Raw genomic sequence first — 17,592 nt, 5'->3', positions numbered from 1 at the left:
ATCATCATGCAAACCAACCTCCCATCCATAGACTCCATCTACACTTCCTACTGCCCTGGAAAAGCAGCCAGCATAATCAAAGACCCCACACACCTCAGACATACTCTTCCACCTTCTTCCGTTGGGAAAAAAAGTCATGTGCCAACTGACTCAAAAGCAGCTTCTTTCCTGTTACCTTCAGAATTTTGATGGACCTACTTTGTATTAAGCTGAGCTTTCTCTACACCTTAGCTATAATTGTAATACTATATACTGCATCCTTTCCTTCGCCCCCATGTAATCTATCAATGGTATGTTTTGTCTGTCTAGCGTGCAAGTAGCAATGCATCTCACTGTATCCAATACTTGTGACAATGAATCAAATCAAGATCTGATACCAATTCCTCCACCTCTCCACCTGCAGTCTGGCTATTCCCCTATGTCATGATTTCCCCAGAAAGTTGTTTGCGGGGCAGCATGGCGGCACAGTGGTTATGCCAGGGACCCAGGTTCAATTCCCAGCTTGGGTCACTGTGTGGAGTTTGCATGTTTTCCCTGTGTCTGCATGGGTTTCCTGTGGGTGCTCCAGTTTCCTCTCACACTCTGAAAGAGGTGCTGGTTCAGGTGCATTGACCCAAACAGGCGCTGGAGTGTGGCGACTAGGGGAATTTCACGGTAACTTCGTTGCAGTGTTAATGTAAGCCTATTGGTGAGAGTAATAAATAAACTTCAAATAAACACTTTCCCAAGCCGGCTGTTTAGATTTCTTGCTAAGTTCCTGAGAGGTGGCTTTTCATTGGCTGCTGCATTTCCGATTGCAGGCGCGTCACAGCGAGTGGGGTTTTTGATTGGCTGATGGTTTGGCGAAGCCTGTCTGTGATTGGTTGGTCTCCTCCGGGGGGAGGGGCTGGATTAGGGGCAGGCAGCGGCGGCGGGCTGAGTGTCCTCCCTGCAGCTCACACACACACACACACAATGGCATTGTGGAGGAAGCTGCTCCAGAGCAAGGCCAAGTTCACCTCATTCCGCTCCTACCAGTTTGCGCTGCTGTTCGCCGCCGCCTTCGCCGTGTTCGCCTTTTACTACTTCGGATCCAACCACGAGAATTTCTCCAGCACCACCCGGAGGATGAAGGAGAGCCAGGCGGGGAGGAGCGGCCAGGGCGATGTCCAGCTGACTGTCAACCTCAGCGGCAAGAAAGCGGCAGAGGCTGCGGCGAGCGGTCGCTTTGAGAGCAGCGAGCCGGCGGGGAGGCAGAGGCGCCTCTTGCACCTTCTGATGATGTTCACCAAGGCGGACAAGAACTCCGGCCTGCAGGAGAAACTGAGGCTGGCCATCAGCTCCATGGTGAAACACGCGATGTTGGAGGATAATGAGGTGCTGCATCTGCACTTTGTGGCTGACCTGCCCAGCAAGAAAATAGGAGAGCCGCTTCTGCAGGAGCTGCTGCAGGATGCTGCCTTCAACTACCAGGTACTTCATCTGCGCTTTACCACTGAAAGGTGCCAGCCCTCTGACCGTGCCCACTCGCAACAACAATTTCCCACTGTCTTATAGTCTGTTTATTGTTTTTAAATAGATTTTGGTGAGAATGGACAGACAGTAAAGTTTATTTATTAGTGTCATAAATAAGGCTTACATTAACACTGGAATGAAATTATTGTGAAAATCCCTTAGTCGCCACACTCCAGCACCTTTTTGGGTTAATGTACCTAACCAGCATGTCTTTCAGACTGTGGGAGGAAACCCATGGAGACACGAGGAGAACGTCCACACAGACAGTGACCCAAGCTGGGAATCAAACCAGGGTCCCTGTCGCTATGAGGCAGCAATGCTAACCGCTGTGACAGTAGCTGAGTTTGAACATTTTGGCTTCCTTACAAAATTGTTCAATATGATTTCTGAGGGCAATGCTGAACTTGAAAGCACTGACGTTACAGTATTTCGTACGAATTAGGAACAGAAGTGGGCAAATTCAGCCCTTTAGCCTGCTCTGCCATTTAACAGATCATGGCTGATCGCTCCTTGGTTTCAACTGCACCTCCCCAACTGTCCCCCATATCCTTGCATCCCTTTTTTATAATTAGGAATATATCTATCTCCTTCTTGAAACCATTCAATGATTCAGATTCTACCGTACTATGGGGCAGCGAGTTCTGCAAATTCACCACCGAGAAGTAGTCTCTCCTTTTTTTTTAGTTTTAAATCGACCACCTGTCAGCCAATACCTGTGATCTCTTGTTCTAGATTGCCCCATAAGAGGAAACGTTTGGTCTATGTCGACTGTATCAATCCCTTTAAAAATTTTATATATCTCAATCAGATCCCTCTCTTATCCTTCTAAAGTCCAGCGAGTATAAACCCAAGCTGTTTAATCTCTCCTTGTATGTCAACACCTTTGTTCCAATGCTACCACATCCTTCTCCAAATAAAGAGACCAAAACTGGACACCATACTCCAGATGTGGTCTCAGCAACACTGTGTATAATTGCAACAATCTTTATTTTTATACCGTTGGTAAAGGAAGTTTTCAGTTGGTGTATGTCCACATGTACTTCAAGGCAGGTTATGCTTAATTTGAATGTGTAGAACCAGGTGGCTTTCACATCTGGGTATATCAAAGGAAGTTAGTGAGAACTTTAACCATGATCTTCCAAAGATTCCATGAAAGTGTTATTTAAGAAAGACGAGAGATGGAAATGATAGACCGGTTAGCCTAACTTCTGCTGCCAGGTAATTATCTATAATTACAAGTGGAGTGACCAAACACCTTGAAAACTGTCAGCTGCTTAGAGGGGAACCAAGCATTGGTTGGTAAGAAATTTGTCAGGTATGATTTACTCATTGATCTTTTGGAAGAGCTGGTTAAAGTCATGGACAAGGAATGTTTAGGGCTGTTGTTCAGATGGTTGTCCAGAAGGCATTTGAGAAAGTCTGTCATGAAAGATTGTTAACTAGAATTGATGCTCATGGTGCTGGGCCACCTCCATCGTTGTGAAAGATGCCAGAAGAGTGCATGGAGCATCCAGCCCAGAGAGTTGGGTTCATTGGCAGGATTTGAGTGGAGGTGACCCACAATGACCTGCGTTTGTCCATGATTTAGATGATGGGATTAAAAAATCACATATCCAAATTCAGATAGGTAACTTTTTTTAAGCAGTGTCAATGAAAGCATACAATTACGAAGAGACCTGAATGGATTAATTCAATATAACTGTGCCAAATAAAATTCATTGTAGATAAATCTAAGACCATCTATTTTGGGCCTAAAAGTAATAGAACTAGTGTACTTCCTAAATGGTGAAAGACTAACAACAGTACAGGTCCAAAAAGACCTTGGATCTATGTACATAGATCGTGAAAATCTCAAGTTGCAAAAAAATCAGTGGAATGTTGGCTTTTCTATCCAGAGCACTAAAATACAAGGAGCTAGAAGTAATGTTCCCTTTACAATTGTGGCACTCAGCACATACTGATTTCACCAGCTATCTTTACATTTTATTAGTGTGGCTGAACGCCTGTTCGATATAGAATACATGCCTTCTACTTTACTGCACAGTCACTCGTGCAGCTTAGTGGGAGCATGTGATGTTGCCCCTCCCTCCTTTTTTTTGTACGTCTTAGGAAGAGATGGAACAGAGAAAAAGTTGTGCCTCTGAATCCTCTCAGTGAAAGCAACAACATTGGTCTGTTTCAAACTTTTTCAGGTAGCTCCTAAGATTTTTAAATTTTCATTTTGTTAGGTTAAATCCAATTTATCTTGCAGCAACAATGCAGTTTCCACAAGCAGGCTGATTTTGCTATGTGTCAAAATGCATGTGTGAATGAATGCAATGCTGCACAGGACCAACAATTACCCGGTGTCTAGGAAATCCACCATTTTCTGTCTATTCTGAGTTGATTCACCATTCCGATCAATTTAAAACTGGAATCTGGATTTTTTTTATAAATAAGACAATAAACAAAGTTTAGAAAGTATATGAGGAACTAACAGTACACGTTATTTATTAGAAGACTTACATTCACACTGCACAATGAAGTTACTGTAAAAAATCCCCTAGTTGCTACACTCCAGGACCTGTTTGAGTACACTGAGGGAGAATTTAGCATGGCCAGTGTACCTAATCTGCACGTGTTTGGTCTGAGAGGAAACCAGAGCATCCGGAGGAAACCCATGCAGAGATGTGACCTCAGACTTCTGCATCTCTTTCCCAATGGAAGAAAGTGGAAAAGAGATTGTCCGGGGTGCGTGGGGTCTTTAATTATGCTGGCCAGAGAATGTGTGCAAACTCCACACAGATAGTGACCCAAGCTAGAAATCGAACCTGGATCCCTGCCAGCAGTGTCAGTGCCTGGCAGCAGTGCTGACCATTGTGCCATCCCATGTACTTAAAATGGTAAAGAATTAACCAGTTCACAAACGGTTAATCAAGTAAAATATATTTTTCCAGTCATTTTAGTAATCTAAAGTACTTAACTGGGAAATAAATTTGACAGATGTCCTAATATGCATGGAGTCCAGCGTTCAATACAGACTCAATTAAAACTGAACTTGATACTGATGTCTATAGATTCATACATAATTCAGGTGGAGATGTTCACATTGGAATGAAGTTTCTTTCTGGGGTATCTGATATCAGAGAGAATTCATCTACTTTCAAAAGAATTTCCCAATCACGAAGCTGATGTAACCTGACAGCTGACACAGCACCAGCAAGAAATCCATCCTATTACTGAAAGTCCACGCATCATTTTGTGTATTGTCTCATGTTTTGCACATAATTGACGGAGAGATGAGGCAGCCACCTAATTAGGTAGACCAAAGGCAGGAATGGAGATGCACTGACTCCAGAGTGGGCAAGATAGAAGACACAACTTGGGCCCATCAGTGCCTTGTGTCTACCAATTTGATCACGATCTTAAGAGCTGGCAAATGTGTTTGAGGCACGTAAAAGAATTATATTGAAGTGTTGCATCCCTGCTATATGCCATCTGAAACACCCTCTGCAAACCCCTCTTGCAATCAGCAAACAGTTATCTGTGAAAAGATTTGCACGGCCCGTTACTTTGAACCTTCACTTAACCTGCTGAGAACTTGTTTCCATATAGAGCTGGCCTCCCATCCATTGATAATGTCCATACTTCCTGCTGCCTCGGCAAAGCAATCAGTATAATTAAGGACCCGATACACCCTGGACATTCTTTTCTCCGCCTTCTTCTGTTGGGAAAAAGATACAAAAGTCTGAGGTCATGTACCAACTGACTGGAGAACAGCTTCTTCTCCGCTGTTGTCAGACTTTTGACAGGATCTACCTCACATTAAGTTGATCTTTCTCCTATATCCTAGCTATGATAGTAACACCACATTTTGCACTCACTCCTTTCCTCCCCTATAAACAGTATGCTTTGTCTGTATACTCTGCGGCTCTGCAGTGTTGGGATCCCCTCCGGAGCTGTGTGGAGTTGGGATTCCCCCCACTCTCCCGGGGCTGTGCAGAGTTGGGATTTGAGAGTGGAAGAGTCACCAGAGGAGTTGAGATTGACCATCTGTCAAGACCTTGAACAGATGAGCTCATTCAATGAGAGGGTTACTAACCTCATAGAGAGTCCTATTGCAGAAAAACCTCAAGTGCATGCAGCAGTAATGCACCATTACACACAGATTGCAGGGCACTCTATGTAGCCTGGAGCAGTCAGTTCAGAACCTGTACACTTGGGATACATGAAGTGCTTTGTAGGCTGGACAGGGCTGCCTTGCAGGTGGCCCAAACATAACTGGAGGGGATGTCACCTGTGCCCCAGTGGTAGCTTCCAAGTCAGCTGTATTGCCAAGTAAAGGCTGAGGATGTGCCAGAAGAGGATGAGGGTCCCATGCCTCTTGGGGCACCCTCAGCTTCCTCTAACAGAGAGGGTACGTGTAAGTGAGATACTGTATTCCAACCATTGGTAAATTATATCAAATGGCATGTCCTTTCAGCTGTTTGCAACTGCCAAAGTATTGACCATATCCAACCAGTCGATGCTTGTAAATTTTAAAACATTGTTTCCATCTACAATTGGACAACACCTGCTAAATAATCCTGATAGTATTAAGAAACACAGTAAAAAGCAATTTAAGATTCAGTTGGGCTTGCAGTGTGCCTCACTTTGTCTGCTAGAAGTCACATATATTCACACACAGGGCCCTGCTCTTCGCAGACAGCAGGAACATGTCCACACTTTGCACCTTTTTCAATCAAACAAAAGTTTGGGGAATGTTCATTCCCCGGGGCAAGGTCTTGACCAATCAGAGTCACTGGTTTGAATTTGATCAAAGCTGGGCAGGTAACTGTTCTATGCTGCACTCCCCATGTCTCCACCAATTAGAGTCCAATCAGCACTCCTGATTCTCTCTCTCTCTCTCTTTCTCTCCACCACCCCCCTCCCCACACACACACACACACACACACACACACATTGCAATTGGTTATTTCTGGTGAGCTATCCTGATGAGGACTTTGGCAGCATGTCTCTTATTTCTTCTTCAACAATTACATTTACATTCTTAATGATCCAGTTAGAAGTGCAAATTTTTGTCATTTTTCTGCAAAAAGTTTACAGAGGAGGAGAAAAACATTGTATTCAGTCGCTGAGGTTAAATAATATTTGCTCACTGACCGACTTCCTGTATTTACTTTATGTGGAAACCTTGGGTTTCTGATTTTGCTTATCTGAGATAAATCCGATTTGAGGGTGTTTGCTCATAATGTGGCAGGCGACGCATGGTATAATGTTCCAGTCATAACTGTATTCTCTGGCACAGTGAAAAAAATCGGAAAATTGTATTAAAGATATGCATGCTGAATTTTACTGTATAAATCTAATGCAACAAAGGTGGATCCTGTGACTTTTTAGTGTTTCAATTTCTCATATTTTCAGGTTTGATATTGGCAGCTTTGAGTTTGACTATCCAGCGTAATTCGGTCATGTTCCTTGCAATATTTTATGCAGGTTAGCATCTATCTCCATGTTTAATAATATAGTCCTTGCATCTATTATAATACCTTATTTCAAAGCACAATATGCAATGAACAAATGTGTCTATAATGTCAAGACATTGGTAAGGCCACACTTGGATTATGGTGTGCAGTTCTGGTCACCCTATTATAGAAAGGATATTATAAAACTAGAAAGAGTGCAGAAAAGATTTGCTAAGATGCAACTGGGACTTGAAGGTTTGAGTTATAAGGAGAGGCTGGATAGACTGGTACTTTTTTCTTTGGAGTGTAGGAGGTTTGGGGGTGATCTTGTAGAGGTCTATAAAATAATGAGGTGCATAGACAACGTAGATAGTCAATATCTTTACCCAAAGGTAGGGGAGTCTAAACCTAGAGGACATGGGTTTAAGGTGAGAGGGAAGAGATACAAAAGGGTCCAGAGAGGTAACTTTTTTTTCACAGAGAAGGTGGTAAGTGTCTGGAACGAACTGCCAGAGGAGGAGTAGAGGTGGGTACATTTTTGCTTTTAAAAAGCATTTACATGAGTAAGATGGGTATAGAGGGATATGGACCAAACGTGGGCAATTGGGACCAGCTTAGTGGCAAAAGCTGAGCGGCATGGGCAAGTTGGGCTGAAGAGCCTGTTTCTGTGCAGTAAACCTTTATGAACTCTGTTACACACCAACCAAAATAACAATGAAATGAATAACTAGGTAACTCTATTTGTGATAGACTTGGTTGAGTCAAGAATGCTGACCAGGAATATAACTAAACCCAAATATAAGTATTGGTACCCATCGGTACAGTTGCTGCAAAACTTTGGCAATAATGTTCTCACGTAGTGGCTTTTATGTTGACAGTGACCATTCTGCTACTGTTCCTTGTGATAATATCCCCATGGTTTTGGTGACAACAAATCTTTTTGTCTCTGAATGGTATGCAATAAAATATCTTATCCCTGAGGAGCCTCATGCGAATGCCTGGAGAACCTCGTGAATCTTCATTCATAGGATGTGGGTATTGTCAACATTTATTGCCCATCCCTAATTGCCCTTAACTGAGTGACTGGCCAGGTCATTTCAGAGGGCAGTTAAGAGTCAACTAAATTGCTGTGGGTCTGAAGTCTGAGGTATAAGACACCTATTTAAATATCTAGGTTCTGAATTCCTAATTTACGTCAGTGGGATCCTCTGCTCTGTCTGACGTAAGAAGGAATAAACAACCAGTCTTTATGAATCAACTATAATTTATCAAAGAAGATGCTATATGTATGTAACAAAAACAGTGAAGACATCATGGAAGTTTCTTATCCCTCCATGCCGAGGATTCCTGGACTGCAGCCAGCAAAGGTGATGTCTTTCTTCTTCTGTCTCTGAAGGTATGTTAAACTGTAACAGAAGAATTAAACCGCACAAGCCATGGTGAAACTGTATCAATGAAGACTTGAGTTTCCACATTTAGCCCAATTCTGACTGTTCTTCACCCATTATTAGGAAATAATTAAAATGTCGCTTTTCATTATCTTAAGGTGGGATCAGCTGGTGGTCCCCCCCAAATAACTAGAAGCCAGGTCTGAGACAAATACCCATCTTTTCTATTCCTATGCCCCAGGAGTTACATTCACATAAAACAAGTTAACCTATTGCCATGGATACTAAGATAATTAAGAACAGATGTTAGTAATATTTCCTAGTACGGTGTCAGGAAAGAAGAGTCTTTTTAAAATGTGTGTGCTCTGTCCAACAAATGTGGTTAATGGATCAAGACCATAAGATATAGGAGCAGAATGAGGTCATTTGGCCCACTGAGTCTGCTCTGCCATTTGATCGTGGTTGATTCAATTCCATTCTCCTGTCTTTTCCCCGTAACCTTTGATCGCCTCACCAATCAAGAACCTAGCTGTCTTAAATACAGTCTGTGAACTGGCCTCCACAGTCTTCTGTGGCAATGAATTCCACAGATTCACCGCCCTCTGGCTGAAGAAATTCCTCCTCCTCTCAGTTCCACAGGGGTGTCCCTTTACTCTGAGGCAGCGCCCTCGGATCCTGGTGTCTCCTATGAATGGAAACGCAAGTCTAATTTGATTTGATTTATTATTGTCACATGTATTAGCATACAGTGAAAAGTATTGTTTCTTGCGCGCTGTTACAGACAAAGCATACCATACATAGAGAAGGAAAAGAGTGCAGAATGTGGTATTACAGTCATAACTAGGGTGTTAAGACAAGGTAGGTCCGTTCGAAAGTCAGCAGGGAAGAAGCTGTTTTTGAGTCGGTTGGCACATGACCTCAAACTTTTGTATTTTTTTCCCGATGGAGGAAGGTGGAAGAGAGAATGTGCAACGTGCGTGCGGTCCTTGATTATGCTGGCTGCTTTGCCGAGGCAGCAGGAAGTGTAGACAGTCAAGTCCAAATCAAAGACATGATGGTTCTTGTTTAAAGTTAAGCTGTCATACTAAGTTCAAACTGTGGTGTTCAAATCCCTTGCTTATTTCTGTAAATCTGACAAAGATGCTTTGAATTGTGCATCACGTAATTAAACCAAACGTGGTTGTATTGAACCAGATAAGCTGACACCTACACAGTTGCTGGAACTGTTCTCGACCCATTTTTAACTATTTCGTTCTTATTCAGCAGACAGCCTTAAATAGTCCAGTTTAAATTTCTAAGACAAATTCCTAAAATATGATTTCAAACCAATATTGAACCTAAAAACCAAAATATTATCAAAATCTTAGACCAAACAAGGACATCAGCTTTCCTTTCCTGTAGATGTTATTGAACCAAATGGCTTTTTATGACCACAGTACCCCCTGATGCCACCTTGAAGCTGAATGTTGCATCTATTTAAGAGTCGTGGAGGTTTACAGCATGGAAACAAGCCCTTCAGCCCAGCTTGTCCATGTTGTCCTTTTTTTTTAAACCATAAGGTAGTCCCAATTGCCCACATTTAATCCATATTCCTCTATACCCATCATACCTAGGTAACTATCTAAATGCTTTTTAAAAGACAAAATTATACCCGCCTCTGTTACCATCTCTGGCAGTTTGTTCCAGACACTCACCACCCTCTGTGGAAAAAATTGCGCCTCTGGACACTTTTGTATCTCTCCCCTCTCACCTTAAACCTATGCCCTCTAGTTTTAGACTCCCCTACCTCTTGGGAAAAGGTATTGACTATCAAGCTGATCTATGCCCCCCATAATTTTATAGAGCTCTATAAGATCACCACTCAGCCTCAAGAGAAAAACGTCCCAGTCTACCCTTATAACTCAATCCATCAAGTTCCGGTAGCATCCGAGTAAATCTTTTCTGCACTCTTTTTAGTTTAATAATATCTTTTCTATAACAGGGTGACGTAATACTGTGTGCAATTCTGGTCACCCTATTATAGAAAAGATATTATTAAACTAAAAAGAGTGCAGAAAAGATTTACTAGGATGCTACCGGAACTTGATGGATCGAGTTATAAGTGTGGCTTACTAATGTCTTGTACAACTTCAACAAGACATCCCAAGTCCTGTATTCCATGTTCTGACCGATGAAACCAAGCATGCTGAATGCCGCCTTCAACACTCGACTTGTGCTTGTGCAGTTTTTCCTATTGGTTGGATATATGATACCACAGGCCACACTGCTGCCTATCAGTAACTGGACTAGTTCTTGGCTCCCCATGACAAGAAAATTATGTCCAGTGTCAGTGCTGGGCTACTGGTTCCACAGCGAGATCAACAACAACTTGATGCAGGTGCCCAGGAGACCAGTGAGTTAGACCTGGGGTGAGGTGACATGGCTCGTCAGGCTGCTGATTCCTCCCTTGGTCTATCTGGTAGCAGTGACTCTGGGTTCAATGTGGGTGGCCTAAGGATTCCGATCACTGCCTCCCAGGTCAGGGTTAGGGTCAGAGTTACTGCTTCTCAGCCTGTTTGTATTGAAGTTCCAAACCTTACTTCAAGGCTGTATTAAGAAATAAACAAGGTAAATGTAATGGTGATGGGGAAACATTATTACTGCAGCTTAAGCAGAATGTGGTACATATTATGTGGTCAATTTAGATATGTGATCTGTATCATTAATACAGCTCCTGCAACTGAACATGAGAGAGAAGTGTGCTGTCTGCTGTTCCAGTGTCACCATATTATGAAAACGGTAACATGGTCACCGTTACCAGTTTTCTGTTCCGGGTTTGTTTATTAAGTGAATTTAAAATTCCCCACTTTGGTAGAATTTGAACACACTTCTTGGTATTAAGATCCCTGGGTTACTGATCTAATAACATCACCACTAAACTTTGTTCACTGTGTAAAGGTTGAAGGCAATGCTGGTTCTAAGTACTATTGGTACAGGGGTGGAGATGGCAGGCTCTTCCTGCAAGCCTTCATAGACTAGGTAGTGCACACAATCACCGCTTCCTAGCTGTGCCTGAACTACCTTACACATTGCTACTCCATTGATTCCAGCTTGTTGTGAAACAACTTTGAAAGGCTGATGATGGTGATATGGGCCAAGTGCCGTCAGATGGGATTAGGCGAGAGTTTGGGTGTTTCTAATGTGTCGGTGCAGACTTGTTGGGCTGAAGGGCCTCATCTGCGCTGTATGATTCTATGGTTGGGAGTATGCTGATGAGGGCAAATGGCTGGATTAGAGGTATCCTGCTTTTAGTGGACAGGAGATACTTAGGGAAGTTTCCACATTGCTGGGTAGATACCAGTGTTGTGGCTGTATTTGAACAGCTAGGCCAGAGGTGCAGCTAGTTTTGAAGCACGTGTCTTGCTGGGGCCCATTGCCTTTGCTGGATCCAATGTGGTCAGTCATTTCTTGGTATATCGAAATGGAACATATCAAGTTGGTTGAAAAAGGACATCTATGATTGTTGGAACCTCTGGAGCAAGCCACAGTCGATTGTCAACAGGACTTGTCTTTGCTGAAGCTGGTTGCTTCAGCCTTTTCTTTTTTTTATTTGGTCATTAATCTGGCATCTTTTAACGGACAGCACTTTGGCATGTGACATTACCATTAAAAGCAGCTTGAAACTGTGGAAACCATTGATCTACCAACACAGTATTGGTTCCAAGGTGATGCTCGTGATCATAAACTATTTCTTGCAACATTACCACATACAAATGTACAGTGTGCATTGGTGTCTGTTTCAAAAACAGACAAATATGTACGTGACTAATGTTAAGAATCCATGTCTATAACAATATTACTGTCAAACTTAATTTAAAGAAAGGGATGCTAATACCATTTGAAAATTAATTACATTACAAAATACAGTTGGGATTAAATATTGTTGAAGAATTAGTCATCCAGGATCTTGGGTCAGACTTATCGAATCCTGTGCATAATAAAACATGAAATATTGTGGTGTGTATGTGCTGGGCCCACCATCATCATTCAATTAGTTGTTTAATTGCTCACTCATGACTGTGGCTGGATGTCAGAGCTTTTATCTGATATAGTTATTGATTTGTGGGTTCATTTAGCTCTGTTTATTACACACTGCTCCTGCTCTTTAGCATCCACGTTTCATCATGTTAGCACTTTATTTTTAGAAATACTTGGCAATGCCCTCCTACACTTCTTATTGAACCAGGGTTGGTTCTGTGGATTGATGGTGATGCTGAAATGAAGGCTATGCCATGCCATGATATTATCTATTGTGATTAAATACAACCCTGTGGATGATGGCCTGCAGCATCACATAGATGCCCACTTTTGAGTTGGTGGATTTGTTCTGATTCAATGTGTTAATGCTTCACAACATGGTGGATGGTAGCCTCTGTACGATGACAAGACTGTCCCCAAAAGGAGGGTGAGATAGTCCTTTGGTCATGGGTGGATGCATTTCCGACTGGGAGATTGGTGAGAATGAGGTCAAGTAGATTTTTTGCATCTGTGGTTTCTCTGTCCACCTGCTGCTTGACCAGTCTGACAGATATGCCATTCAGGGTTAGGTCAGCAGTGGTGTTTATTGAGCTAGTCTGGTACTGAAGCTTTCCTTGCTGCTCCCAGTTCTTCTAGCATTCCTGATATACAAATATTTGTTGAATACGATTGGAAAAAGAGACACACTGTTGAATCTTTTCATCTTGCACTTCGCAGGACGGATGCTAGGATACCAATTTTCAAAGGGAACAACGATTTATACTGCATGGGAAACAGGGTGCTGCTTGGTTGGCAAGTAGATTCTGGTTGCTCAAAATGTTGCCATGAAAAATGCACCTGGAAACAATTATCCCAAATTTAAAACAAGTTGCTTCTAATTAGTCGGGTGATCTATAGAGAATGCACCAGGGAACAGAATCACCCAAGCATTAAAATGTGCAGTGCTGAGATGATTTATTTTGCCTGCAGATGACTGGGTGCTGCGTATGAATATACGTAGCATTTAGCAGGCATAAATCAGCCACTTTCCAAATCTGGCTGATAATCTCAAAATGGTTGTTCGTACAATTCTTGGCGCAGTCAGGATTGTTCAGTAAGTGCTCCATGGCACTTACCCCATGGTGTGTTTCATGGTAGCCGTTGGCCGTTCACGAGATCTTCAGGTCCTGCCACTGACAATGGGGTTTTGCGTTGTTTCTGCCCTTTACTGCCAGGGAATCCATGGTGGGGGGGAGGGGTGGTGGTCACTTGTTGAGACCAGAGGATCTTGCCACCAGCCAATGACCAGAAAATCCCATCCAACATTTCTGCCATTTCCTAATTCCCCAGGAAAATTTCTCCTGGGTCTGCTTCCAAGGGGCCAGTATTTTATTTATTTAGTATTTTATTTATACTTGTAAAAGCTTTTACGACCTGTTCATATTTTTGGCTAGTTCACGTTTTTTTTTTTAACTTTTTATCAACATTTTAATGGCCCTTGGTTTTTAAAGACACTCAGTCCTCAGACTTGCTTTTTTTTTTGCAATATCATAAACCTCTTATTTTAATCTAATGCTATCCTTAACCTGCTTAGTAAGCTACATATGGATCTTTCTCGCCGAGTTTTTGCTTTTCAATTAAATGTATTTTTGTTGAACTTCTGAATTGTCTCTTCAAATATTTCCCACTGTTTTATTTCACGAGGATATCTTTTAGTCTATTTATCTAATCAACCTTAGTCAGCTTTTTCTCTCATACCTATGCTTAATTTTGTTGAACTTTAGGATTATGGTTTGTGATTGTGAAGGATTATAGTGTTGGAGAGCATTAGAGATAGACAGAGACAAGAATAAAGGCAGGATTTCAAAACTGTGGGATGAGAATTTCAATGTCAAGGTGTTGCTTAACAATGTTGTTATAAAGATTCAAATGTAACATATTTACAGTGTATTGCTTACTACTTCGCAATCTGCATCTCGAGATTACTTCACTGTGGTTGGAGAACAGGGGAGGCAATGGCCTAATGGTATTATGGCTAGACTATAAATCCAGCAATTCAGCTAATGTTCTGGGGGCCAGGGTTCAAATCCCACCACAGCAGATGGTGGAATTGGAATTTAATTTAAAAAAATCTGGAATTAAGAATCTACTGATGACCATGAAACCATTATTGATTGTTGGAAAAACTCATCGGTTCACTGATGTCCTTTAGGGAAGGAAATCTGCTTACCCCGTCTGGCTTGCATGTGACCCCAGATCAACAGCAATGTGGTTGACTCTCAAACGCCCCCGGACAACTAGGGATGAGTAATAAATGTTGGCCAGCCAGCGACAACTGTCCCACAAATGAATGAAAAAAATGTGACTGTAGCTGTTCTGCTAAGAGAACAGATTCCCTGTAGATGGCGTCACATTGAAAATCTGACCATTATAATTGTGCTCATAAATTCAGAATTGATATATTTGGTAAATTCATTTCCTCAGCTCTATGTCTTCTAAATTTAGCACAACTCAACAGTTCATCTCAAAATTCCTGTAGTATATTAACTGAGGGAAACCTGGAGAAACTTGGGTTTTTCAACCTTGTGAGGAGGTGACTGGGCAAGGACCTCATGTAAATTAAGAAGTAGTAAATGGCATGAGAAAGGTATATCTGCAACAGAGTTTCACTTCAAGTTAAGCTGGATAATATAGCAAAGGACCATCTGTTCAATAGGCAAAATTGGAAATCGTGTCAGAATATCCTTCACTAAAAATGACACATAATCAGAATGGGTTTCCAGTTGGGATGGTGGAGGCTTAAAACACTGAATTAATTTAAAGTTCTGTAAAAGGAGTGGAGTGGGAGCTCCAAAGTTCTGCCAGGTTAAAACAAACCAAATATCGTGTTGCATTTGAAGGTCTCCTATTCACAAATAGTTGTCCACTACTTATCAAACAAGAGGGCAATTCTGTCTCCAAGTCTCAAACATTGTTACTGGCTGGCCTAACATTGTAGAATCATGATTGATGTACAGTACATCTGCAAATCCATGCACGAGTACGGATGTTAATGTTTCCTGGCAATGTATCATGCATTTTGGCATTTCTTGGAAGAAGATTAAAAAAAAATCATTCTTTTCTTTGATTAACATTGGAACATTTTGCCTGTACAAATAATGAAGCTATAACATTGCTCACCATTGTTAAAGAATAAATAGGACAGCCATTCCCAGTGACCACATGTACAGTTAAATATAGAAATCAAGAAGTTGCTGCCCTATTCCTTTTGAAGCTTCATGATAACAGTGTTCCACTGAGAGACTTGGCATTGATAGACATAGAATCGTATAGATCTGCCCTCATTCACTATCCACCTAACGCACCTCAGAACATTAAGACTGGTCCTTTCCAGTATAAGTAAATTTCTAAAGCAACCACTTACATTTGTATAGAACTTCTAATATGGTAAAAGATTCAAAAGTGCTTCAAAGCCATCTAACAAAATTTGACACTGAACCAAGTAAGGAGACATGAGGGCAGATGGCCAAAAGCTTGGAAGAGAAAAGAGAGGTAGAAAAACCAAGAGATTTAGAGAGGGAATTTCAGAGTTGGGAGCTGAGGCAGCTAAAGATTGGGTGCCAATGGTATTTAACAATGAATATGGGGATTTGGCAGACTGCAGAATTGGAATATTGATGAGCCCCAATTACTAACAAACAACCTCTCTGCCACTGAAAGTCAACTTTAAAAAGTACTTCTACAGATTTGTATTAATATTGGAATTTTTTTGGCTTTTTCTTTTGTTATAATCTCTATTGATAATATTGATTCTGAGTGAAACTTGGCTTAATGGATTTTAATTTGATTCTTTTAGAAACCATTGAGAAAAGTGACTAAACAAATTCATAGGCGACTGCTGATGAACCTTTAACACAAAATTAAACATTCATTAAACGAAAATAAACTACATTGGCCCAGACAGAAAGGTTGGAAAGATCTTAATATCAGCACAAAAAAATGATTCAAGTCATATTCTTTTATACTAGTAATATCTTTACAGACATATTTAAATTCAGGGAATTAAACAAATTATAATTATCTTCTACTCTAACATTCAAGGTAAGCATGGGATGCATGTGAATTAACAAGTAAATTGCGGTCAGATACACTACACTCCAAAATAAGACAGATTCCATGGATTTCTCAACAACTCAGCCAAATATTTGTCACATTGTGAGCTTAACAATCTGACTGCAATTTTTTTTTTGAGGGTTTTCAATTTCCACTTTTGAAGAACCTGCCTTGGAATTCTCCCCAAAGGTTGCTCCCACTCTGGTTGCAACAATGGCCCATTTCACAGAGTAATGATATATGAGCTGATTTAGCAGTAGAGCAGCACTGTGGGACAGTGGTTAGCAATGCCGCCTCACAGTGCCAGGGACCCGAGTTCGATTCCTGGCTTGGGTCACTATCTGTGCAGAGTGTGCACGTTCTCTCCGTATCTACGTGGGTTTACTCCAGATGCTCCAGTTTTCTTCCAAAAAATGTGCAGGTTAAGTGCATTGGCCATGCTAAATTCTCTTTCAGTATTTCCGAACTGGCGCCAGAGTGTGGTGATAAGGGAATTTTCACAGTAACTTCACTGCAGTGTTAATGTCAGCCTACTTGTGACAATAATAAATAACTGTCATTTGAATAGAGCTAGTGGTTTGTATAACAGTGGGAATACTGAGGAAAGCAAATTTTGGCTTTCTTCATTTTGTACGTAAACAGGATTTTTGTTTACCAAAAGCATAACTGCTATCATTTTTGTGATGTAATTGAGTTGGAGATAGGTAACCCGCAGATAAGGATGTGTGAAGAAATTGCATCATGATGCCAGCTCTTCAAATATTTTTACGATTTTGTTCAAGTTCTCTTTGGCTGTGTTTTAGTTTGTCGGAGCAAGTGGACTTGAGGAACAACGCCTGTTTTCAGAAGAGGAGGATTGAGGAGTAGCTTTTTCTGTTTACAGAACACTCCTGATAATTTTCAGATTCCAAGATGGGTTTCTCAAACACAAATAGATGCTGTAGTCCTGTTGCTGACCTGAACACTTGGTGGCGCTATTGTACAACAGATTTTGTATGTACTCTATCATGGCAGATTGATTTTGACAGCCTGCTGCACAATAACAGTGCAAATAAAGATGGGTCAAGGCAAAAATTATGGCATATAGTAATCGGTGATTAATCCCTGTTCAGACGAAATAAAACCCCTTAATTTTGGAAATTATTTGAGTCGTTAAT

General features: G+C 41.4%; 1 protein-coding gene across 1 annotated transcript in view; it reads left to right on the top strand.

Annotated features, from left to right (window-relative positions):
- Positions 1-942: 942 nt before the first annotated feature.
- The window catches only part of LOC145340154 (xyloside xylosyltransferase 1-like), a gene marked incomplete at its 3' end in the record, with an annotated part of 28,533 nt that continues 11,883 nt past the window's right edge, over positions 943-17,592 (top strand). The window contains exon 1 of the mRNA XM_080184586.1: positions 943-1,452. Within this exon, the coding sequence (XP_080040712.1) occupies positions 955-1,452 (498 nt within the window). The remainder of the gene's footprint in view (positions 1,453-17,592) is intronic.

Source organism: Carcharhinus amblyrhynchos, unplaced genomic scaffold, assembly GCF_965287045.1.
Source record: "Carcharhinus amblyrhynchos unplaced genomic scaffold, sCarAmb.v2.hapA scaffold_807, whole genome shotgun sequence".
NCBI lineage: Eukaryota > Metazoa > Chordata > Chondrichthyes > Carcharhiniformes > Carcharhinidae > Carcharhinus > Carcharhinus amblyrhynchos.
This window is presented reverse-complemented; position numbering and strand designations above follow the sequence as displayed.